The following is a 26,188-nucleotide window of genomic DNA, read 5'->3' on the forward strand; positions in this document are numbered from 1 at the left end:
AAAAAGATTACAAAAACTTCTAGAACATATGAAAATATTTTGGTAAAATGTCAATAAAGTATAACAGTGAGATATCTTAATATTACAGAAAAATGAATTTAAAACTGCCGGGTATGCTAGTCTGGCTCAGCCTGGAGTGCAATTCTAAAGACAGATCTCAGTCCAGATGATTCTTCAGGACATCAAAATACTGAGACATGCCTAGCCATCCCACGGTGCATCAGGGTTCTGAGACTGACAAATGTCCTAGGAATTTCACTAGCTCAGTAGGCACCTAGAATGCACACATGGATCATGGGCATCCTGAATTCTCACATTTGAAAGAGGAGACCTTCTTTCCTGTTTTCATTCCAGTGGTGCTCCTGACAGACACCAGCATTCATCACCATGAATCCCAGCTCCATGAGGAGCCCCTCTGAAATCATGTAGGGTTGAGAACTGAAGCACAGGCGATGACTCTGCCGTGTCATATGACAAGCAGGGACTGAGGTCATGTAATATGGAAGCTGAAGGGAAATACAAGAGGTGATTCATGGAGGAACCCTAGGAAACAAGAGAAAAGTGAAGTAATTATTTCCTGCATATTGATAGTTTTTACTAGAAAGCTGCAGTCTATTAATTTCCATTTGTATCCTGTAAACAAAAACAAGGAATAGTATTCTCATAATTACAGAAACAATTTAGCTGAGTATAAAAGGGGACCTGCAGCAAGGAGACTACAAAACGTGAAACTCACTCACTTGTAAATCCATCCAGAACCTCCACCTCTCACTCACACCATGGTCAACTCCTGTTGTGGCTCTGTCTGCTCTGAGGAGGGCTGTGGCCAAGGCTGCTGCCAGCCCAGCTGCTGCCAGACCACCTGCTGCAGGACCACCTGCTGCCGGCCCAGCTGCTGTGTGTCCAGCTGCTGCAGACCCAGCTGCTGCCAGTCTGTGTGCTGCCAGCCCACCTGCTGCCGCCCCACCTGCTGCCAGCCCACCTGCTGCGGCCCCAGCTGCTGCATCTCCAGCTGCTGCCAACCCTCCTGTGGTGGTTCCAGCTGCTGTTGCCGCCCCTGCTGCCGCCCCTGCTGCCGGCCCTGCTGCCAGCCTGCTGCAGGTGCTGCCGCCCCTGCTGCCGCCCCTGCTGCTGCCTGCGTCCAGTCTGTGGTCAGGTCTGCTGCCACAGCACTTGCTACCGCCCCACTTGTGTCATCTCCACCTGCCCCCGCCCCATGTGCTGTGCCACCCCTTGCTGCTGAGACCTTCCTTTCCTGAGCACAGCCATTTTCCCCACCCCCTTGGTTATGAAAATAGACCTTGTGTACCTCTTGGCCATCTTGAGCGAGGCCACTCCTGTCAATTGTGTGCCCATATCCCAGACTCAGCAAAGCTGCCTTTGTTGACTTCTACCTTGTCTCAGGTCAAAATATGAAACTGGAGGTTAAGAAATCAATGCAGAGGGAGGTGGGAGTGGATCCTGAAGGAGTTACGGGGAGGAGTGGAGGTGTTAATGTGATCAAAATACATTGTAGGTGTGTATGAAAATTCTCAAATAATTAATACACAATGTTATGTTTTAAAGAGTGCAGGATTTCTCTAACCAAACCGAAATGCCTCCAGCACCTGTAGATTCAGATTATACCCTTACAGCTGAAAATCTCACGTGCCACCTTGCTTTCCCTTTAACTGTGACATCTCTGTACCTTATTGCTGCTACTCTAAATAAAACGCATTTCGTTGGAATAGAAACCCAATTTTCCTGTGTCTGATGCTTTATAATGATTGCCTCCAGTTAATAGAAATGATACTCAAAGCCCAACTATACCAAACTTTCCTGACCCTGCTCTCACAACTTCAGAAAATGTCCAACTCAATGAGTCAAAAATTGGGAAAAAAGGAAGTAACTGCAGTCAGTCATTTGCAGTGAGCTCATGAGTGCATCAACCTGCCACGTCCAGAAGACCCTGGCTTTTCCACTCTTTCCACTCTCTTTTTCGTGATCTTTACTGATCAGGGAGTGTAAGTGTGTGGGTGAACATGTGCATGGTGCATGTGTGTGCATCCATGTGTGATAAAATGTCCAGTTTACCTGAGTTCTCTCCAGTCCCTTATCCCCTACTTTGATGATGGTGTTTCTACATTAACTGCCCATGTCTACTGCAGAAAGAAGCTTCATTGATGAGGGCTGAGAGACGCCTGCTTTCTTCAGAGGCTTACCTGCTGATAAGTTGCCTGTGTTACATGAAATAACCTCCTACCAGTGCTCATGCAGCCAGGCCTGCTTAAACTCAGTAGGTCACACCCATAGGCAAAGGCAGGAGGGAAGGAAGGGGGGCTGGTCAGGAGGAAGCTCTGGGTCTGAGGAGGGCTGAGACTGGGTGACAGGAAATGACAAAGACTAGAACTCAACACACACAGGACTGAAAATTTCAAAGAATGAAAAATAAAGTAGTGCTGGAGAGATGGCTCAGTAGCTCTGGCTGCTCTTCCAGGGGACCTGGGTTCAATTCCCAGCACCCACATGACAGCTCACAGCTGTCTGTAACTCCAGCTACAGAGGCTCCAACACCCTCACGAAGGCGTACATGCAGGCCAAACACCAATGAACATGAAAAGTTAAATTATATATAAAAAAGAAAAGTAAAAATGTGAAAGAACATTTTAAGAGATTCCATACCAAGTAGTTAAATGACATTCAGCTTTTCATAGTAATTCATTACAACACTTTTTATTTAATTTTATTTTATTTAAATAACATTTTTTCATTTATTTTACATATTGACTGCCATTTCCCCTCCCTCTTCTTCTTCAAGTCCTTACTTCCCAAATAGCCCCTCTCCTTTCACTCTTCCTCCTTCTCCATTCAGAAAGGGGCAGGCCTTCCATGGGCTTGAGCAAAGCATGGCTTATCAAGTTGAGGCAGGACCAAGCTCCTCCCCTTGTGTCAAGACTGGGCAAAGTAATGCAGCATGGAGAACAGGTTTCCAAAGCCCAGCTGAGGCCCAGGGATGGGTCCTGACCTCACTGCTAGGAATCTTAGAAGGAGACCAAGCTACACAATGGTCACACACACATGCAGAGGGCCTAGGTCGGTCCCATGGAAGTTCCCCAACTGTTGGTCCAGAGTCCATGAGCTCCCATGAGCTCAGGTCAGCTGTCTCTGTGGGTTCTGCCATCATGACACTCCTGGCTCTCATAATCCCTCCTCCAAGACTCCTGGAGCTCAGCCCAGTGCTTGGCTATGGATGTCTGCCTCTGCTTCCATCAGTTACTGGATAGAGTATCTCTGAAGACAATTAAGATAATCACCAATCTGCTTACAGTAGATGGCCAGTTCAAGAACCCTCTCCATTGTTGCCAGTTTTCATAGCTGGGGTTATCCTTGTGGATTCCTGGGGGGTTCCCTGGAGCCAGGTTTCTCCCTATCCCCCAAATGCACACCCCATCAAGATGTCTGTCTCATCACTCTCCCTCTCCAACCCAGCAGTCTATCAGCACTTTGGATAACTGCAGGGACTTGAAAATGAGTGAAGCACTAAAAACACATGGAGGGAAATCCTTTTTTAAAATGTCAAAGTATGGCTGTTCTGGATTGATTGATTGATTGATTGATTGATTGATTGATTGATTTTTGCTTTTCTACATGAAGCTGAGTACTGTCCTTTCAAAGTCTGTAAAGAATTGTGTTGGAATTTTCATGGGGATTGCATTAAATCTGTAGATTGCTTTTGGTAGAATGGCCATTTTTATGATGTTAATCCTAAAGATTCATGAGCATAGGAGATCTTTCTATCTTCTGATATCCTCTTCAATTTCTTTCTTCAAAGATTTGAAGTGTTTGTCAAACAAGTCTTTCACTTGCTTGGTTAGCGTTACCCCAAGATATTTTATATTTTTGTGGCTGTTTGTGAAGGGTGCTGTTTCCCTGATTTCTTTCTCAGTCTGTTGGTCATTTGTATATAGGACGGCTACTGATTTTTTTTCCTGAGTTAACATTGTATCTAGCTGTATTGATGAATGTGCTTATCAGCTGTAGAAGTTTCCTGGTAGAATTTTTAGGGTTGCTTATGTATATCATATCATCTACAAATATGTTACTTTGGTTTATTCTTTTACAATTTGTATACCATTGACCTCCTTCAATTGTCTTATTGCTCTAGCTACAATATTAAGTACTGTATTGAATAGATATATAGAGAATAGACAACCTTGTCTTGCTCCTGATTTTAGTAGAATTGCTTTGAGTTTCTCTCTATTTAATTAAATGCGGTGTATAGGCTTTTTGTCTATCACCTTCATTACATTTAGGTTTATGTATCGCCAATTTCTCCAAGACATTTTCATGAAGGGGTGTTGAAACTTTTTTAAGGTTTTTTTCAGCATCTAATGAAATGATCAATTGGTTTTATTTCCTTTCAGTTTGTTTATATGGTGGATTACATTGACTGGTTTTCATATGTTGAGCCATCCCTGCATCTCTGGGATGATCACAGCAGATGATCTTTTTGATGTGTTCTTGGGTTCAGTTTGCAAGTATTTTGTTGAGTATTTTTGTATCTATGTTCATAAGTGAAAATTAGTCTATAATTTTCTATCTTTGTTGAACCTTTGTGTGGTTTGGGTATTAGGATAAATGTGTCCTTATGAAATGAATTTGCCATTGTTCTTTCTGTTTCTGTGTGTGGAATAATTTGAGGAGTATTGGTATTACCTCTTCTTTGAAAGTCTGGTAGAATTATCTGCTAAAACTGTCTGGCCCTAGGCTTTTTTGGGGGAAAAGTGGGGGCACTTTTAATGACTGCTTCTATTTCCTTAAGGGTTATAGGTCATTTAAGTTGTTTATCTGATTTGATTTAGCTTTGGTAAGTGGCATCTATTGAGAAAACTATGCATTTCTTTTAGACTTTACAATTCTGTGGAGTATAGGTTTTTAAAGTATGATCTAATGATTCTTTGTATTTCCTGGGTGTCTGTTGTTATGTCCCCCCTTTCTGTTTCTGATTTTGTTAATTTGGATATCCTCTCTCCCTGTGTTTTAGTTTGGATAAGGATTTTTCTATCTTGTTATTTTCTAAAAAAAAAACACTTCTATGTTTCATGGATTCTTAGTATTTATCTCTTTGTTTATATTTTATTGACTTCAGTTCTCAGTTTGACTATTTCCTGCTGTCTACACCTTTGGGTGTGCTTTCTTCTTTTTGTTCTAGAGCTCTCAGGTTTGCTTTTAAGTCACTAGTATGAGATCTCTCTTTTTTTTTTTAAATGTAGGCACTAATTGCTATGATTGTTCCTCTTAGAGCCATTTTCATTATGTCTCATAAGTCTGGGTATGCTATACAATCATTTTCATTGAATTCTAGGAAGTCTCTAAGTTCTTTCTTTCTGTTTTGACCCAGTAACCATTAAATAGAAATTTTATTCCCAGGTCCTTTTATGTGTATAAACTTTTATTTTTGAAAAGAATCGGGCTTACTGAACAGTTGTTATGATAACACAAAGACTGCCTCATTCTATACTGTTTTCACCGAGACTTATCATTTTACCACACTTGATTTCTGTCTAGATAGACACATAAGGAGTCAGGTGGGTAGATGGATGGATGGATGAAAAGAGGGAGGGAAGGAATGAAGGAATTAATGAAGGAACAAAGGCCCGTGAATGTACAGTCAGATGTATAACACATGGATATGTGTGTATGTGCATCCTAAAACTAGGGACATTTTTATATAACCACAATACAGATATAAAATTAAATTATATGCTATACAATACTATTATCTATTGCCTAATTCACATTCCATATTCAAATGTTGTCAATACCATCCTATAGAGGAATTTCTATTCATAGCTATACATTACACTTAGATACTCCATGTCTTTGATTTTCTTAAATCTGAAGCGTTTCCTCCATCTGTCACTGTATTAGAAGATTTGACAGAGTTAAAGAGGATGGGCTAGTCATTGTGTGCAGAATGCCTCAGCGTTTGTTTATCTTATGTTTCTGTTTCCTTATAGCTACAGTCGAATTATGCCTTTGACAGGAACAATAAATGAGATGTCTTCTCCAAGTGTGACTGCATTTATCACATGTGTGCGCACACGAGCATGTGTGCATGCACACACGTGTCTGCACTCATGTGTGTGCAGATGCAAATGTGTGCTCGTGTTTGTGGAGACCAGAAGATGACCTTGGATATCATGCTTCAGATACTGTCTATCACTTTGATTTTGAGACATGACCATTCACTGGCCTGATTGGCCAGCAAACCCAGGGTTCCACCTGTCTCTGCCTCCGCAGTGCTGGGGTGACAAGTATGTTCCACTACGCTTGGAGTACCTTCTAGGGGTTGAACTCAGGTCCTCATTCTGGCAGAGCAAGCACTGAGCCATCTTTACAACCCTAAAACCAATGCTGATCCCCAGATTAAGAATTCTTTAACAGTAACTTTGTATTTTTCCATTTTTAAATTGAGAAATGTTTTGAAATATACAAATGTCATGTTCCTGGTCAAACTTTTATCCAATCATTTTAGGATTCATTGAGATTTCCCTGACCAAGTTTTATTACCATGGATATAGAGACTCTGTAACACCCTTAATCCTTTCCCATTTAACTCATCACCATTCCACTGTTGTGGAGAGCTTCTGGCCTTCTTCTATTTCTCTACTTAGTCTTAGTCTAGACTGATTATTCATATTTCACTTGATGTGTTGAAATCCATTGCTGCCATTATTTGTTTGGTATTCAAGTTGCCCCATACTGGGCCAGTGAGAGTGCCATCAAGGTGGCCCCAAAGGCCTTTTCCTATTTAAAACAGTGAGTCATTGGTGACAGCTTGAAACTAGGTAAAGGAAGTATCGTTTCTACCGCATTCTTGGAGGTAGTCTGGACAGCCCACCATCTAATGAGCATCCATGACTCACAGACAAGATGCTCTTTCTCATAGTTCTCAGGGAGCTATCTCACAATGATAAGCCACGCCCCCCATTTCCCTGCTATCATCATGCTTCCCTTTGACATCAAAAGAGATGTGAGCACAATGAGACACATTGGCTTAAACAGCATCATGAGTGATACACAAACCACAAGCATACGCAGTGACCAAACCCATAGGATGGACCCACACCAGAAGCAGGGTGGACAAACAAGGAAACAGGGAAGGCAATTCTATGGCAAAAAAACAGATTAGACAATCTTAATGCACCAGGAAAAGGAAATCTTCTTTTTCTTCATCTTCAAGTATTTAAAAAGGCAAACCAATGATCTGACTTAATGATGTCAATTTCTTCAGGGAAAAGAAAAACAACTTGGAAATATTCCAGGTCATGGTCACAGCACCCTTAGCAGAATATAAAAGGGGACAGGCAGCAAGGGGATTTTCAGATTCACTACACTTCTTACTCCCTTACTAATCAGAACCTCCACCTCTGACACCATGGTCAACTCCTGTTGTGGCTCTGTCTGTTCTGAGGAGGGCTGTGGCCAAGGCTGCTGCCAGCCCAGCTGCTGCCAGACCACCTGCTGCAGGACCACCTGCTGCCGGCCCAGCTGCTGTGTGTCCAGCTGCTGCAGACCCAGCTGCTGTCAGTCTGTGTGCTGCCAGCCCACCTGCTGCCGCCCACCTGCTGCCGCCCCACCTGCTGCCGCCCTAGTTGCTGTGTGTCCAGCTGCTGCAGACCCAGCTGCTGTCAGTCTGTGTGCTGCCAGCCCACCTGCTGCCATCCTAGCTGCTGCCGTCCCAGCTGCTGCCGACCCAGCTGCTGTGTGTCCAGCTGTTGCAGACCCAGCTGCTGTCAGTCTGTGTGCTGCCAGCCCACCTGCTGTCGCCCCAGCTGCTGCAGGCCTTCCTGCTGTCAGCCCAGCTGCTGCCGCCCCTGCTGCTGCCTGCGTCCAGTCTGTGGTCAGGTCTGCTGCCACAGCACTTGCTACCGCCCCACCTGTGTCATCTCCACCTGCCCCCGCCCCATGTGCTGTGCCATCCCTTGCTGTTGAGACCCTTGCCATGGATCCCCTTCACCCTCTATAGATTCAGATATTTTGTGTATGTGTTTTAACTCAAAACACAGGGAGTGGATTGATGCTGTGAAATTAACGTCATGAGTCCAATGAGCAGCCAGACCATGGGTGATGTCTGGAATCTGGATTTCACCTGGAAACAAGTTTTGCTCAGTCAACGAACAACTGGAAAAACACTTCTCCTCATGCCCTCTCTATAGCACTTTGAGGTTGGAATAATCTAATATATTTCTGTACCAAAGGAAAGTTCCCATTTTTCAGCAATAAAATTCAGTGTGACTGTTACTCTTTTAAGATGGTGTCTACTCTTCCTAAACAAGTGTGTTTGGGGGTTGGAAGACTCTTCTGTCAGTAAAGCCCTTGCTGCACAGGTGTGAGGGCCTAAGTTCAATAATCAGAATCTGTGTAAAAAGGCAGGGGTGGTGGCACACACTCATAAATTCAGTGCGGGGGAGGCAGAGCAAGTGAGTCCCTGGGCTGCTGGGCTACCAGGTTAGCCTAATATGTGAAATTTAGGTCCCAGGGAGCCTCTGTTTCAAAAACTAAGATGGACTGACCTTGCTGAATGATTGGAGGTTGGCCTTTGGCCTACACACACACACACACACACACACACACACACACACACACACACACACACACCAAGTGTATTACACCTACAGAGCACACAAGAAAATTTTCTTGCTTTTCAGCTTCCATGAGTCACTGACTTTTCCCCAGGTGTCTTCCTATTCCATGGACAAATTATTTAGCACTGTAATCAATTTGGGGGAAAGAGAAAAGCTGTGAAAAGTTGCAATGCTTGCAGGACTTCAGGAATGTCAAATTATGAACAACATAATGTGTGCTTCACATTTCACACCAGATAGCTTTCATCTTTGGGATCCAGGTGCTGCAGACCTGTAGTCCTTCTGCCTCCATGGAGAGTAGGGCTTCAGTCTGAGCACAAAGCACATTGACACCTATGCTGGGATGAAACTCGGTTGTTTGTATGCTAGCCTCACATATTAATTGGAAAATAATATAGCAGGAATGTTCCAGTATCAGATTAAAATGTACTTGAAATAGAATAGGACTTCACTATGAGTGACCTTTTCTTTTGATAGTAAGTTTTCAAATCCCGATACATATGGAGGACAGAATCATATCTTAGAAGAGAGGGTAGATCCAGCAGGGAAAACAGACGAGTTGAACATGGTGTGCTGTAAACTGCGGCCAACTGAAGGCTGCTGTCCTCATCAGGGAAGCCCCACAGAGTTCCTGGTGATTGCTTTCATGTCCTCCTGACATGTGGGCCTGCTGAAAAGCGAGCCTGCTGCCACTGACCCTCTCAGATTCCAGGCTCTTCATACACTCATTCAAAGAGCATCTAGTGAATGCTTCCAGTGCAGCCCCTGTTGTAAGTGCTGAGGCAACAGTGGGAGCCAACAAGCACAGGACCCTGCACTTAAGAGTCTACACCATAATGGAGTTTCTCAATAAAGTATCTGATGTGATCCCTTTTAATCATTTTTTCTAAGGGATGGAGAGATGGCTCAATGGTTAAAAGCATTGGCTGATCTTCCAGAGGACCTGTGTTAGATTACCAGCACCAACATGGTGGCTCTACAACCGATTATAATTCCATTTGCAAGGAATCCAACTCCTTCTTCTGGCCTCTGTGGGTACCAGGTACACACATGGTACATAGACATAAGTGCTGACAAAACACCCATATACAGAAAATAAAATGAAATAAAAATAAAACAAAAAGTAAAATGTCCTCTTCAGTTTGTACATAGTATTTTTGCTTGGAATTTTATTCATATGCAAGAAATTGAATTTTAGAGTTCCACTTTAGATGAAAACTGGGACATATTCCCTCAAAGGGATATCTTTATTAATGACATATCCTATCTTTCCATTCAAGAGAGTAAATGGCATGCTGTAGTTTGGAAAGGAAGCCAGAAGTGCAGGCCCATGGATGAGGGACAAAATGGACATAAACCTCAGCTATTTGTTTAGGGTAAAAACTAAATGAGCCAAATCTAACACAAAAGGCATTGAATGAGACAAAGTGAGATCCATTACCATGCCGATGGTGATCTAAATGTATAAATATGGAGTAAACCTTAAATCAAAAGCTCTAGGACAATGGATCTCAACCTGTGGGTGTCGCCTCTTGGGGGGCTCAAATGATGCTCTTACAGAGGTCTCCTAAGACCATCGGAAGACACAAAAAATTTGCATTATGTTTCCTACTAGTACCAAATTACAGTTATGAAACAATTTTATGGTTAGGGGGTCACCACACACAAGGAACTGTTATTGAACGGTTGCAGCATTAGGAAGGCTGAGGAGCTCTAGGAGATGCAAGAATTGGAATGAAAGTCAATATACTGTGCAACTAACGATAGAACACAAAGAAAAACTGGCTGAATTTGAAATAATTACTCTGTAAGGCAGAGCTTATACTTGGCAGCGAGCTCCAAACCAAAACAAAGTAAAACTTGCTTTCAAATGCAGAGAATCATTTTTATAAGAAAACGTGGAATAACCCAAATGTTTCTCAGTAGAAGACTATCCAGATGAACTATGGGATGTCCACAAAATTGAGTATTGTATGGCTGAAATGCAATGAGAACTATCTGAAACCACTCCTATAGAATAAATAGTAACACATTGCTGCAGTGCATTAAGAGAACCAAAGCAAACTGCAACCAAGTGTGCATAGTGTAAGAACAGTTCTCAAATAAGCTGGCAGTAAGTACAAACTTGTATTAAAATAATAATGTGAGGACAACCTTCAATTTAAAAACTAATAAACATTTAAGTTGGTCAATATGCTAATTAGTCCAAGTTAATTATTATCCAACATGCACAGGAGCCAAGAATTTGCTGTGTACCTCCCAAGTATGTACACACAGCATGCGCCAATCAAAAGCAAGTATGTACACACAGCATGTGCCAATCAAAAGCAAGTTCTATTCCCAGAGGAGAGAGAGAGAGTACATGCAGACAAGAAAGACAAAAGCAAGACTTCATTTTGTAAAAATTATTTCGGAACCTAAAAATAACTTGCATAATTATAAAACAATTAAAATTTTAAAGTAATTTTAGGACCATGAAAAGCAAGTATGAGATGTATAGTCAATTCTAAGTATATTCATTTTTTTTTTCATGATCAAATGCCTGGCAAATGCAGCTCAAGGAAGAGGAGTTTGCTTTGCTTATACTCAAGGGGACTTGGTCCATTGTAATGGGAAAGACCTGCAGTGAGGGTGTGGAGTAGCTGGTCACACTGAGTCTGAAGTCAGGAAGCAGAGAGAGATGAATGCTGGTTCTCCACTCTTTCTCCCTTTAGTCTGTGTGAGACCACAGCCCAAAGGGTATGTCATCAACATTCAGGGTGGCTCTTCCTTGCTTTGGTTAAGTTGTCTGGAAACACTCTCTTTGATACATCCAGATGTGAGTGTCCATGGAGATAGTAAAACCCATCAAGTTGATCATGAAAATTATACATCACACCAAGCAAGATGATGACGTGGTAATACGTAGCTGTAAATACTCACTTTGGGAATTTACAGTCTGGGGTGAGGCAATTGAACACATTTAGATTATAGTCATTTGTCATTGAGCAGGGCTCTCTCCAGTATAAAGGCAAGCAAAAGGAGCGATGAGATTTCCATAAACTAATAAAATAATGCCAAAGAAAACACTCGGCAGGAAGGAGGGCGGGGCTGCCTATTGACTTAAAGTAAAAGGACTTTCTAGAAAGAAGCTGAAGCAGGTACATTCTAAGAAAATGGAACAGGACAATAAGAGGTATAAAAGTTAACATTTCTGCCTGGGGACCACTGAAGTCTCTAACAACTGTAACTCATTTCTTCCTGAGCTGTAGTGACCTCATGCCTTGTGGGGTCTTAGAGAAGTAGTGTGGCTGACACTCACTAACAGTGACAGTCTCTGTGATCTCCATTTTCATTGAAAAGTACGTGAGGTGTTTAATTCTTGATTTGGATCCTGGTCTTCAGAACTTTCAATTTGCGTCAGAATTTCCTTTCAAACATAGCATACTTCAGAGCTTACAGGACAAAGAGCAAAGCCTACTATGCTCTCATTATCCAAGCAGAGTGTCTCAAACCCATAATTATTGAAATAGTGTCACATGGGACTTTCCTTTTATAGAAGGCAGAATCTACTGCATATGCTGGCTTATTGGATGATGGATCAAACCCGTTCACATTTCATACACCATACCTAGAGAGGATTCCTAAGGGCATAAGTTTGACTCATTAAATGAGTCTTGGCCATTGAAAAATGCTCAGATAAAGCTACCCATTCAGGTGCAATCTTGTCAACTAGCTACGGACCCAGTTGTCCCTGACTGTGTGTGGCCAGATAATTGCCCTGATCAATCTTCCCCCACCTCTCTCTTTGCCAGCACTCTACCAGGCAATTGCTTATGCGTAGCCACATAAAAGAGTCAACATTTTGTGACCTATTCTCGAAATATTGTCAGGCCGTCCTTGGGTGACACATGGATCATGTGCTAGCCCCAGTTTAGAGGGTACACAGGCAGAAATAGAAGCACAAATGCCCTTTCACATACCCCAATTCAGTGAATCATAGCAATGTAGAAGAAGGAAATGATGGCTTTTCTACATGCTGGAATATTTGATCTTGCAAATGTAATTATGCCTTAATAACACTAATTACTGTCCTGGTAAGAAAAACACAGAAAAGAGCTTTGCTCATAGTGACACCAGTTGCTGAGCGGAGTATAAAAGGGAACACCAACCAGGAGATCTTCAGATTCTCAAAACTCACTTTCTCAGAAACTCACCCCAAACCTCCACCTCTGACACCATGGTCAACTCCTGTTGTGGCTCTGTCTGTTCTGAGGAGGGCTGTGGCCAAGGCTGCTGCCAGCCCAGCTGCTGCCAGACCACCTGCTGCAGGACCACCTGCTGCCGCCCCAGCTGCTGTGTGTCCAGCTGCTGCAGACCCAGCTGCTGTGTGTCAAGCTGCTGCAGACCCAGCTGCTGTCAGTCTGTGTGCTGCCAGCCCACCTGCTGCCGTCCCAGCTGCTGCCGCCCCAGCTGCTGCCGCCCCAGCTGCTGCCGACCCAGCTGCTGTGTGTCCAGCTGTTGCAGACCCAGCTGCTGTCAGTCTGTGTGCTGCCAGCCTACCTGCTGTCAGCCCAGCTGCTGCCGCCCCTGCTGCCGCCCCTGCTGCTGCCTGCGTCCAGTCTGTGGTCAGGTCTGCTGCCACAGCACTTGCTACCGCCCCACCTGTGTCATCTCCACCTGCCCCCGCCCCATGTGCTGTGCCACCCCTTGCTGCTGAGACTCCATCTCTGGATCCAGCTTCTATTTCACTTCTGATCCTGTAGCTTACCACAAGGACCTACAGAATGGGTTCAATGTTGTTTTTGTTGAACCATGTCTCTGTATTTCATTGGACCCAACAACAGCTATTCTACCTTCCATCCAAATCCCTCATGTGAACCTCTCCTTCCCGTCTATGTGTGGACTTGCTCGTACCTCACCAGCTGTTGACCTGACCAATCCTTCATAGATAGACTCCTCTTGGCTTCTAGGTTCAGGTCACAAAGCTCAAAGGTCCACAGGTTGATTTCCATATTTCTATGGTGTTGCTCTTTATAGTATCTGTATTAATTGTTCAATAAAGATACTCTTTGGCCATTCTTACTTCTCCAGTTTTCCTGTGTTGTGTGACTATGTCAAAATAAACCACCATGTTCCCATATGGAAAATCCAGTGTGATTTTGTAAGCCTCTAAGATTTCTTCTTAATCCTGAAGAACTTGTGTTTTGGCCGTACCTGTAGGATAAATGAAAAGGCTTTTTTTGGTGAAAACAAAATTTAAACTACATTTGCCTTCTTTCATCACTTCTTTCATCAATAGTCTCCTTTGTCTTTAGACAACATGGAAAACTCATGGATAGAAATCAGAAATCTCATTTTAGAAAGACTGTAAATCATATTCTCTGGGTCTGCATCTGTTGATATTCAAATATCTCATAGTAACTACTAGGATTGTGGAGTCGGTGTCTATAACAGAGGGCAATTGATATTTTTTAATACAATGAAAGCTAAAAGTGCTAAGTTTGAAATCAGAGGATGAACATGAGAGACGGAGGTTTTATGCTAGTATGTAAACTCTCATTTGCAAACAGAGAAAAGATGAGGCTGAAGATGAATCTATGACGTAAAGTAACCAAGATCCAGGCTGCTTCTTCTCTCTGACTGTTCTGCCACACCAAGACAGATTCCCTAACTAGGAAAGAAGACACTGAGCTATGCAATGGTAGAGTCTGGGTTGTGCAACTAAAGAGCGTAGGTTCCCGAATGTCCCTGAGCCCTCTGGAGCAGAAATAGATCTGTTTGTTGTTCTTGTTGTTGGAGGACAGAATTTTTTTTTGTTTAAAGATAATGTGATACCACAATGTGATAACACAAGATCCTTTCCCTCTCCTCCCACCCTCTCCTCTTTGCCACACACCAGTAGCTCAGTCTCTTACCCTACCTGACAGCCAATATCTACAAACCCATGTTCCCTTTCTGTTTGGCTTCTCCATTGTCCCATACAAGATTTGAGCCCACCCCCACTACTCTATCTCAGCTATGAGTGGAGAGCTTTTATTCGTATGTCCTCACTTATCTCATTTTAAATTTAAGCCAATGTATATGTGTGCAACACATTGTAAGATTTTTATTTTATGTGTGTAAGTGTCTTGTCTGTGTGTATGACCATGTACCTCATGTGTGCCTGGTACTAACAGAGACCATCAGATCCACTGGAACTGGGGTTACCAATAGTTGTGAGCCACCATGTAGGTGCTTGGGATAAAACCCTCAGAAGGTAAGCAAGTGCTCTTACCCTCTGAGCCAGTTCTCTAGCCCACGTGTATTTTTCTATTTGCATCATGGCTGTTTAGACATACTGTAGAATGTGGTGCGTGTTTTCTACACTTGCTTTACCACTGCTTAGCAATATACTGCTTCGTAGAAGCACAGAGAGAGGAACCCTTTCACTTTCACTGCTGCACAGAGAGAGGCTGTCATTTACTTCTTCTGTATCCCATAGGAGGATGCCCAGGTCATGTCCAGTTCTGTTTTGTTACTCTAATTCCTCTTGCAAATAGAACTGATAGAAATAATCCTATAGAAATATCTTCATATTTTTTCTGGGTTTTATATATGAGGATACTTTATAGATTTGGAATAGCTATGTCCAAGAATAATGATGCTATTTATTGGCAAATCTTCACAAGAAAATCATGAGCACATTTATTTCCATATTGTCAAATTTTGAGTTTTTTGACAACCTAATAGCTGAAAAGTATCACCTCTAATTATTTTATTTTTCACTATGCATAAAAGGGCATATGACTTATTCCCCCGCCTCCAAATATTTTCAAGACCTCAGTGTTTTCACACCTTTCTTCCCACTGTCATGCATCTTTGTATGAAACACCTTCCCCCCCTAAACAGCTGATCTTTTTTCTAATCTATTTTATTTTTACCTTTAAATAATCAATTCTATTTCAGAGGAACTATCGCATCCCTCTCAAATATCATCAAGGTTATTATTATTATTTATTATTGTTGTTGTTGTTATTACTTGTCTCATCTTTTTTTTCTTTTCTAAAAATTTTTCTTCATACAAAGTATTTTGATAATGTTTGCCTCTGCCCTTGCTCCTCCCAGATCTTCCTCAGCTCCCTTCCCAATAAACTTTGTATTCTCCTGCTCTTAAAAAACAAACAAATATGAGCGTCAAAACAAACAATAAGACCAAAAGTAACAAAACAAAATGGAACAAAAATCCCACAAAAAATGTAGTGCTTGTCCAATAATATTAGAAAATAATTATAAATGGGCTCCTTTTCAACCATTAAGTGAGTTGCTAGCTTGTCTTATCAAATACCAAATCCGTTCATCTGTCCTGTGCCTCTTAAGGACATTTCAAGCTGTCTTGGAAAATGGGAGTCGAGCACACTTATATACCACTTACCACAAATGTCCAATGTCTGAGTTGTGTCATTCTTTAATTAATTAATTCTTCATATTTTTGCATTTTTATTAAATCTGTTCTTTGACAATTTCATACATGGGTATAATACATTCTGATTATTCTCACCCCCACCGTCTCCCTCATTTATGTCTTTTTGTTTTGTGGCGCACTAAGTTATACCGACCTGGCCCATCTGTGTGATGTTGAGTTTGGTGCTCACTGGAGACTGGTCTTTGGAGGCTGGTCTACTTACCAGTGAGCAAAGGAAATAAAGGCAAGGACTACGCCTTGCCCAGAATCTATCACTAGCCAATAGTTCAGCAAGAATGATGAGAGCCCCGCCCTAATCCGTGACTGATTGCTGACAAGGCCAGTCTTGTGCAGGATCCGAGCGGGTAAGAACAGCGCTCTGAGTCCTTATTAGCAGGCTGTCATCGTTCCTTGCTTAGAGGATGGGGGTCCACAGCCTTCCTCTCTTATCTTTCCGATCTTACACTCTTATAGTCTGCTCTTGGGCGATGTCCTCTGAGCCTTGGAGGACATGGTGTGAGAATCTTATTTAGAGCTGAGCATTCAGCTGTCTCATATTCTCAGCATTTGGAGCAGCTGGACATCTCTGCCTTCGTTACTATTGGCTACAAAGAGTTTCTCTGCTTAAGGCTGAGAGTAGCATTTGTCTACAAGTATAAGCATACACACCTAGAAAACAGTTTGCCTCTGTCTCAATTTAGATAAACAAACAACAGTAGTAAGTTTCCTAGACAGTTTTTCACTTGAGGCTATAATACCAGGCAGGGATTCCTTCTAATTGATCTTGAAAGCTATTACATTCCCCCCTCTCTCTCTCTTTCCCTCCCTCCCCCCCTCTCTCTCTATCTCTGCTATTTCTATTTTATTTTTATTTTGTTTGTGATGGCTTAGTATGCAGTGTTTTTAAAAACTTTTGTTGAGTTTGTTCTTTGACAATTTTATAGCCGTATAACATGTACACTGACTACTGGTGGGCATTTTTTCATGCCAAAATTATCAAGAAGGATTTGACTTCGAAAGTGTGTTCATTCACATGCATGAAACAGAAGCATATGAAACTTTTTGCATGATGAGGCACTGTGTATCTCTGTCTTTGTAACTAAGTCTGGCTAACTTCATTGAATTGTCTATCAAACCAAAGTTCTTCCTCCTTTCTACATTTATTCTCACAACCCTAGACAGACATTCTCATTTCACCCCTTTAATACAAGCACCGCCTCAGTGTTCTTCCTGCTTCCTGACATTCTCACACCTCCAAATACTTGCAAGGCCTGGGTGCTTATCCAACTTTCCTTTCCACTGAATGATGACACAGAATTCAGTATAAATTCAAGAAAATCCTTACATTCTCTCCATCCTGCTCACTGAGCCCTGTCTTCCTCTGTAATCTACACACACAATTGGCAGGTGATTGGACCCATCAAAAGTCCAAAAATAGGCCCATTTAAACCTGTGCTCATCATCTGCATGTTTCATCCTTTCTTCTCCACACAAATAGTTTATTTCACTCATTGGTAAGTACCTTTGTTTTTAATACATTACATATTCACTCAACTGACCTCTCACTTAAGACTGGGCACCATGCTAATAAATGCAAGTGAAACATTTCTTGAGACTAAGACCTTTTAGGCTATGCCTTGGGAAAGGGAGATAAAGCAAAACAGTTCTGATATGATTTGATACCCTAGAACTGAGGCAATAGTGAAAGAAAGATTCAGTTGAGTGTAGTAGATGTCAAGAAAGAGGTCACAAGTAAGCTATGCTGGGCATTGAAAGATGAGTAAGAGTTTGCTAACTTGACAAAGAAGAAAACAACATTCTAGGCAAATAGACTATTCTAGGCATAAGAAATGGCACTAGATTATCATTCTTCATATTCTATAAGAGACTGGCTGTGCCCCTGTAGTTCAATTGGGACCCCAGTCACCTCATTTGTAAGGAATGAACAAGAATTGCACTCACCTCACAGAGTCCGTGAGAAATATAAATAAGATAACAATTACACAGGACTCCAAAAGTTCCTGGCACACAGTAGGCATTCAACTAATTTTAACTAGCAGGGTTATCACACTGTCCATTGGGAATGCAGAGATTTAAATATCTAATTATTATTTTATAGACTAGCCCAACAAGCTCCTTACCATGTATATATCCTGTCCCCTTAATCATTTGTAAGATGCAGATGAAAGTGCATGCCTTTATTTCTATCTTATCTCAAGCAAAACTTCTCCAATATACATTGCTGAGGAAAAGAATAACTCAAAATATTAAAAAGGCATACCTTTTAAAGTTATTTATCTTTTGGGAATTTCATGCATATAGACAATATATTAAGACGATTGCATTGCACATACTCATTGGGTTTGTTGACTTACCAAAAGGTTGACCAAAATGTGCCCTTAAGACACCCACACTAAAAAGTGAGTGTTATTGCAAAGTTGTTTCACCTTGCAGAGATTAAGAAAGACAAGATTGATAGGTCCTTCACTAAGTGTGCTCACACCTGACTGACCAGGGGGGAAATACAATATTCTTTGCTTATTGCAAGCTACCTCCTTCACACACACACCCCCAAATACCAATGTTCCATCCTATTTTCCTACCAGCATCCCATAAGGCCTGCTTGGAACTATTGCTTCCAGAGATATAGTCACCATAATGTCTGTTCTGAACATATTACCCCAGGATAAGGCCAGACATAAAGAATTAACACCCAACCCAAGGAGACAAAGTCATGAACTGTGTCCAACTTGGGGGAATAGATCAAAGGAAGAGAAGGAAAGCTGATTCTCTTTGCCAAATTACATAGCACAGAGTACAGCAGGAAAGGGAAGCAGCACCTTTTCTATATATAGACAAACACAACTAATTGGCTAAAACTAACTGCTCTTCTGTAGTATAAACAAGAGTCACGTGGTTAGTAGCCCTCAGTCAGGTATAAAAGCAAGAGACAGCAAGGGGGGAGACCAGACTAGGAACTCTTACCACCTTGTAAAACCACTCAGAACCTCCACCTCTGACACCATGGTCAACTCCTGTTGTGGCTCTGTCTGCTCTGAGGAGGGCTGTGGCCAAGGCTGCTGCCAGCCCAGCTGTTGCCAAACCACCTGCTGCAGGACCACCTGCTGCCGCCCCAGCTGCTGTGTGTCCAGCTGCTGCAGACCCAGCTGCTGTCAGTCTGTGTGCTGCCAGCCCACCTGCTGCCGCCCCAGCTGCTGCATCTCCAGCTGCTGCCAACCCTCCTGTGGTGGTTCCAGCTGCTGTTGCCGCCCCTGCTGCCGCCCCTGTTGCCGGCCCTGCTGCCAGCCCTGCTGCCGCCCCTGCTGCCGCCCCTGCTGCCGCCCCTGCTGCTGCCTGCGTCCAGTCTGTGGTCAGGTCTGCTGCCAGAGCACTTGCTACCGCCCCACCTGTGTCATCTCCACCTGCCCCCGCCCCATGTGCTGTGCCATCCCTTGCTGCTGAATCTTCGCTTTCAATGCACCATCTATCTCCTCATTCTCTAAAAATGAAGTCCATCCTTCTAGAAAATATGTAGTGTTGGAGGGACATGATTTCCTGAGTCCCAGAAATTAGTGTTATTTGCAGTTTTTCCGTGTGCACATTCTGACTTCTGTCCAAAGTTCTTCCTCTTAGAAATAATTCATCAAAAGTTTCCCAATAACTTAACAGGTCTCCCCACATGTCTTACCTTGTCTTTTTATCTATTTATCATGCTGGAGGAATTTGAATTATTCCTGGCACTTGTGGGACCACAAATTTTAACCCTTCTGCCATTACAATCCAATGAAGTGTCTTTTGTAGTCTTTCATACTTTGCTATTTCTATGTAACAAAATAAACATCCATCACATGGGTACTGAAAATTGAATGTTATTGTTATTTTCTTTTTAAAAAATAAAAGAAAAAAGTAAATGTGTAAATAAAAAAGGGGGCAAGATAAATGGTTCAGCAGATAAAAGCACTTAATTAAGAATCTGACTATCAGAGTTTCAAATCTGGCATTCACATTGTGGGGGAGAGAACTGGCTCCTACATGTTGTTATCTGTATGCTATGGCAACTGCAAACACACACACACACACACACACACACACACACACACACTGAGAGGGGGAGGAAGAGAGAGAAAGAATATTCAAAAAATTATAAAATAGAGAAAGAAACCTTTTCATATGCTTCCTGGATAAATGTATTTTTGTCTTCATTTAGTTCATTTTTGAGATTATATTTTAGTTACATTTCCCCCTCCAAATCCTTCCATATACCCCACCCCCACTCTTTTTCAATTCCATGGCCTCTTTTCTTCAGTTGTTATTGTATACATAATTCTAAGATCTAACTTGGTGAGCCCAGTACAGAAAACTGTAACCAATCAATATGCAGAGTTGTGGCGTCCAGTCCCAATAGATACATCTAGAAAACTCTCCCTCACCTAAGGCTCAGGGAACGTTGTGGAAGAAAGGATGGAAAGATTGTGAGAGCCAGAGGATCAGGAAGTTTACTGTGAGGGTGTGAGTCCTGGAAGCATCAGAAGCTGCACCTATAAATCTCACCAACATGACTGCCTAAATGCGAGTTGTATTTTCACTACACTTAAAAGCAAACAACACAGGTTAGTCAAACTTCCAACAGAAGTGAAATGGTATTAATTACTGTCTAGTTTTCTGAAGGAATTAAAATGATAGAGTAGCCGTGAGTATCCAACAGGAGAAATTATCAGGGAAGACTGAACACAATCCACACTGCCTTTTAGTCTCTTTGAGGGACTGCCAACAGCCAGTGGACGGCTTACTCTATGTCTTCTGCTCCAGCCAGGTGTGGTGAATCTTATCTCCACATGTGTGCTTCACGAAGGCAGAATATCAACAGGGCTTTCACCCCCCTGTACACGGGACCACTTCTGAAGCAGACAGGTGATGTAAGTGAGGGCTGAGGGGAAGCCCATCGCTGTTGCTGGGGGTGGTGCGTTTTCCCTGAGGCTGCCCTCCTTTTCCAGGATGGCATGATAAAGAACCACATTCCTCTCCTCCACTTGGAGACTGTAAACAATGTCATTCCATTTTCTGAACTCCCCAGAAGACCAACTAAACCTGCCCGTGAGGTGACTTCCAGATTGGTTTTTTTCCCAGTATCCATTCCTACTTGACCCTTCCCTCCCATGGCCGTTGATCCCCACAGCATGTCTCTGAAACTCTAGCATGCTGCTCTCTGTCTCAGCACCTGCTTTCTGGAGATTTCCACCTGTATCCAAAAACCCATTCATGATAGATGACTTGAGAGCTGGAACCATTCATTAAAATGAATGCTCAATCTTTCTGTGCCTGGTAGAAATAAGAATATAAGTAAATGGCAGAAACATACTGCACATAATCCATGAAGAAAATTATGGAGTTTATATAGGAACCCCACCTCTCTCACACACAGTCTTTAAAATTTAAAACAGCACACAAGTCTGTGACCAAAAGTAAATTCCCCTTCATGAGTCATTGCTAATCTCATTCAAGAGCCATTGGTATGCATTACAGACTTAGTAAACACATTCATATACACAGTGAATACACAGCATTCACGCACACAACTAGCTTTGGTTGTACATGACTTATGCTGTCATTTATTTAAAGATTATTTGATAGACTTCAAGAAATGTTGGTACTTACTCACATCCAGACTGAGTGCGTGGCTAGGCATGTTTATTTGCATCTTTTAGTATTTATTGTAAGAATGTTGAGTAGATTCTATGAAGCATTGTTGTTTGTGCGTAAGAAATCAATCTGTTTTCTTAAATTCATATTATACCGACTTCGTGGTTAATACCAATGCCCAGCTGGTCCTCTAAGATATTCTGAGGAGACTGTCATGGCAGCCAAATGCATCTAGACTTAGACACTTGGCATAACCTGTGCACTGTTGTCCACAGTAAAACCCCATCCTTAACACAGATGTTTTGGTTTTTCTCCTCTTCTGTCCATTTTACCCAATTCCTCTCTTGTACCTTCTGGGATGGAGTCTCTGTCTAGGGCTCTGTAGGATGTAAAACTCAAGCAAAGTCAAGGGATGTTCAGAAGTGTTTTCGGCTAATAATTTTCTTAGCAGTAAGACTAAAACTGGGAGGTCTAGGGGCAGAAGAGAATAGGTGTTACTGTTTGGTAAGTGCCTTCTTCCTACCTCCACCAATGCCTATAGACATATGAGTGCTATTAATGGACATCTGAGGACAAGTCTCCCTCTGCAAACCAAGTTTTCTGCTGCTTCCTACACCTAGCCTTTCTTTGGTGACACACCACCGCAAACACTGCCTCATAAGCAATATGAACATTTGACCAAATAATGGGTTAGATAAATAAATGGTGTTTTTCTCAAAGGGGGCTGTGATCCACTTTGGAACTGTTTCCTGCCTTTTCTCTCTATATATACAATGGTCTGTGCCTACACTTCCCTCCACCCTGCAAGCCTCTATCATAAAGTAGAATGTGCTGAGTTAGAAGCACAATGCAGGGGGTCGTGACCTGTGAAGATGTTCTTCATGAGGACAGACACCACGAAAGAGGAAACATCTTTAGTGAGCCTTGATGGATGAGGAAGCATTTGCAGAGCTGACCAGAAGCCTTCCAAGAAGAGGGAACAAGCCCAGAGAAGGCTTGTGAGCCTGAATCTTCACACTTCTTTTGCTACTCAGAGGCACATTCAGCTCACTGTGTGTCTTCTTGGACATACATTTTAGTTTTAGCCTCTCTCTGCTTCCATCAAAAGAAGAGTGTGCAGTACTTCATATCATAGAATTGCATTAAAAAACAAAAGAAATGCAACACAACTCATTCAGAGCCTGATACACAGTGACATTTTACAAACCATACTCTGCCAAGGACACATGGCATACATTCTCATACTGCATATTTTGATTTTAGATGTTTCATTAAACTCATTGGAAGTCTTTATTTTGTGCCAAGTGTTTCCCTCTGTCTGTGTCTTATCCAACCACTTACAGAAAGGCATGAGGATATACCTGCTATATGCCTAGAATATTCCAGCCGAAACTCTTGCATATATGTTAACAAAGTTAGAAACTGAAAATGTTGTTTACATATAAAAAAAAATCAGACCAGCAAGGTGACTCAGTAGGTGTTGCCATGCCTAATGACTGGAATTCCATCCCTGGGACCTACATGGTGAGTGTACCCATACACACAAACACTCTAAATAAATAAATAAATAAATAAATAAATAAATGTGACAAAATACTAATGAAGTATAGTACCTACTCTGTAATTTTTTGGATGCCTCTGTGAGTGAGAAAAGAAATCTACTGGGCAGTTTCCCAATTAAAAGATGAACAAAATTTCCTCACTCATAATCATTCTCCAGAAAGACACAGGAAACAAAAATGAGTTTCTATGATTTCCAAGTGGTTGAACAACTGCTAAGTCCTTCAGTTTAAGAGGTTAGAATGAGACCTGACAACTTTCTTAGGTCTGACCATCTCCCCAATCCTCCAGTGGACACATAAGATCACTGTCTTCCCCATAGGAAATGGGACAGTCTCCCTCCAAATGGTCTCTCCTTCTAATTCCTTCCCTTAATCTCACCTGGATAGAACATTCCTTGACAGTCAAAGACATACTAGAATTTGTGGAAAAGCATTTCCACAATTTGCAAGGGATTGTGGCCACACAGGAGGGAATTTCACATTTAGAAAACAAAATGCCAAAGAATCACATGACAAGTTACTTGCAAAAAGGACAAAGACCACCCACTATGGAAAAAATGTGATGAGAGTTTCGGTTGCCAACATGGGAGCCACCCGGAAAGTAAAATGCCTTGTTTTCTTTCTTTTGGTGTATTTAGCTAGAAGCATTACAATTATGCAATTAAATGATTAAGTTTCCCAAGAAGGAAAATATGAACAAGGAAGTAATGATGTAGTCATATGAGGTGTTCAGCGGGGTATAAAAGGGGGTGTAGGGCAAGGAGACTTCCAAACCCAATACCTTCACTATCTTGTAAACCCACTCAGAACCTCCACCTCTCACTCACATCATGGTCAACTCCTGTTGTGGCTCTGTCTGCTCTGAGGAGGGCTGTGGCCAAGGCTGCTGCCAGCCCAGCTGCTTCCAGACCACCTGCTGCAGGACCACCTGCTGCCGCCCCAGCTGCTGTGTGTCCAGCTGCTGCAGGCCCAGCTGCCAGGCTGCTGCAGGCCCAGCTGCTGTGTGTCCAGCTGCTGCAGACCCAGCTGCTGTGTGTCCAGCTGCTGCAGACCCAGCTGCTGCCAGTCTGTGTGCTGTCAGCCCACCTGCTGTCGCCCCTGCTGCCGCCCCAGCTGCTGCATCTCCAGCTGCTGCCAACCCTCCTGTGGTGGTTCCAGTTGCTGCCGCCCCTGCTGCCAGCCCTGCTGCCGGCCCTGCTGCCGCCCCTGCTGCTGCCTGCGTCCAGTCTGTGGTCAGGTCTGCTGCCAGAGCACTTGCTACCGCCCCACCTGTGTCATCTCCACCTGCCCCCGCCCCATGTGCTGTGCCATCCCTTGCTGCTGAGATCCCCGCTCTAGGCTCATCTCCCCCTGAAGATATATGCCAATCTTTGGTGTGAACCCTTAGGACACATGGAATCTGTTTAACATCATTTAACAGGATGGGATGCACAATTCCAGGGAGCCCACCATCCTCCCCAGAATATGGCAGCCCATCCTGGATCACTGTACATTCACTCCTTAGCTACCCTTTCTTTCCAATGTTAGTACAGTGTGGGAAATATATTTCATGGGCTAAGGATTCATCCTAATTCTCCAAATTAATTAACTCTGTGGCTCTAAATTGTTATTCCCAGTAAATTAGGCATTTTCTACAACCCTTGTCTGAACATTGACTTTACAACCACAGCCCTGGGGGTTTGGGTATATTCTGTATTTCTTGTTTCTAAAATGAATTTCTTATGTCCTGTTGTTTTTCTTTTTTCTAATAAACTTTCTTACACCTAAGAATTCATTGTTCCTGTCCTCCATGTCTTCCATAACTATTGTACTAAATAATTGAGGACTTAGGTCTGGCTGCTTAAGAGTAATTTCTCTATTGCAAAGGACCTGAGTTTAGTTCCCAACACCCATGTTGAGCAGTGTATAATCACCTGCAACTCCAGCTCCAGGGACTGTCTGTCCATGTTTGGCCTTTGCAAGCCACCCCAATTAAATTAATTTTTTTTTCATTTATAAGAGTTACTGTGGCCATGGGGTCTCTTCAAAGCAATAAAAAACCATAAGACAATGTTTCTATACGTGTGGGTCTTCATATTCAAATTTAGGAAAATTTTAATTTACATCATTGTTCTTAATTAAAATACTTATACCCTTTGCATATTATACCTTTTAATCCCATCAGGTCTATTTTGTAGAAGAATGTAAAAGCGATTTTCTGAGGGGAAAAATGTACATACCAATGAAATCAAGAAAGTCTTCTTTTAAGAGTTTAATAATCCAGGTGTGGTGGTGAATGTCTGTAATTCCAGTATGCAAGGAAACTGAGGCAGAAGACTCATAAGTTTAAAGCAACTGGGCTACATGATGAATATTAGGCCAGCCAGCACTACACAGCAACCCCATGTCTCACTTAAGTAACTGATTAATTAATATAAAAATAATGCCCTCAACTTATTCCATTTAACAAAGCAGCATTTCAGAATGACAACCACAAAGTGAGTTGCATTACTCACTGAGTTCTGCTGTGAAGAGATTCACATTTTGTTATACTGTTGGGGACACACAACTCATCTGGATAGTCAGCAATGCTTCAAAACATGGTCCCTCAGGGTCTTTCTATCTCAAGCATCTTCACTCTCAGTATTCTAAGAGACACACACCCTTCAAGGCTGGAATTCCTAAGCTCATTTCCTCTTTTGAGGAGTTTAAAAACTAGCTCATATCCATGTGTGGTAGTACATGGTTATCAAACCAGGCCTTGTTCTAATAGCTCTTCGAGCCATGAAGCTCACCAGTGGGTTAGTCCAGTGTTGTGGTTTGAAAATGGCCTCCATAGGCTCAGAGGGAGTGACACTATTAGGAAGTGTGGTCTTGGAGGAAGTATGTCACTGGGGTTGGACTTTGAGTTTTCAGAAGCTCAAGCCAGTCCCAGTGCCATTCTCTTCCTGCTG

The 26,188-nt window shown here is 42.4% G+C and overlaps 2 protein-coding genes across 5 annotated transcripts; both read left to right on the forward strand.

Annotated features, from left to right (window-relative positions):
* Nucleotides 1–779: 779 nt before the first annotated feature.
* LOC107977280 (keratin-associated protein 4-11-like) lies at nt 780–7,977 on the forward strand. Its single transcript, XM_027427765.1, is given in 5 exon segments — nt 780–1,088; nt 1,091–1,223; nt 6,735–6,801; nt 7,402–7,604; nt 7,607–7,977. Coding segments are annotated over 5 exon segments (1,083 nt in total).
* A 4,872-nt stretch (nt 7,978–12,849) lies between these two features.
* LOC100755426 (keratin-associated protein 4-6-like) lies at nt 12,850–24,579 on the forward strand. Of its 4 annotated transcripts, XM_027428185.1 has the most exons (3): nt 19,078–19,495; nt 24,138–24,222; nt 24,276–24,579. In XM_027428185.1, the coding sequence occupies exons 1-3, from the start codon at nt 19,078–19,080 to the stop codon at nt 24,577–24,579; spliced, it is 807 nt and encodes a 268-aa protein (XP_027283986.1). The 4 variants fall into 4 exon arrangements, with proteins under 4 accessions (XP_027283987.1, XP_027283986.1, XP_027283989.1 ...); XM_027428186.2 differs by lacking the exons at nt 24,138–24,222; nt 24,276–24,579 and adding an exon at nt 12,850–13,211 and having other exon boundaries at nt 19,083–19,515; XM_027428188.1 differs by lacking the exon at nt 19,078–19,495 and having other exon boundaries at nt 24,086–24,222; nt 24,306–24,579.
* Nucleotides 24,580–26,188: the final 1,609 nt, after the last annotated feature.

This window comes from Cricetulus griseus, chromosome 7 (assembly GCF_003668045.3).
Source record: "Cricetulus griseus strain 17A/GY chromosome 7, alternate assembly CriGri-PICRH-1.0, whole genome shotgun sequence".
Classification (NCBI taxonomy): domain Eukaryota; kingdom Metazoa; phylum Chordata; class Mammalia; order Rodentia; family Cricetidae; genus Cricetulus; species Cricetulus griseus.

Bases quoted from the DNA above. Each gene is read 5' to 3' on its own strand.
- LOC100755426 (XM_027428185.1), top strand. From the start codon at position 19,078: ATGGTCAACTCCTGTTGTGGCTCTGTCTGCTCTGAGGAGGGCTGTGGC. The intron at 19,496-24,137 runs GTGCCATCCCTT...GCTGTGGCCAAG, and splicing joins CTGCCCCCGCCCCATGTGCT to GCTGCTGCCAGCCCAGCTGC. The intron at 24,223-24,275 runs GCCCAGCTGCCA...CAGCTGCTGCAG, and splicing joins TGTGTGTCCAGCTGCTGCAG to ACCCAGCTGCTGTGTGTCCA.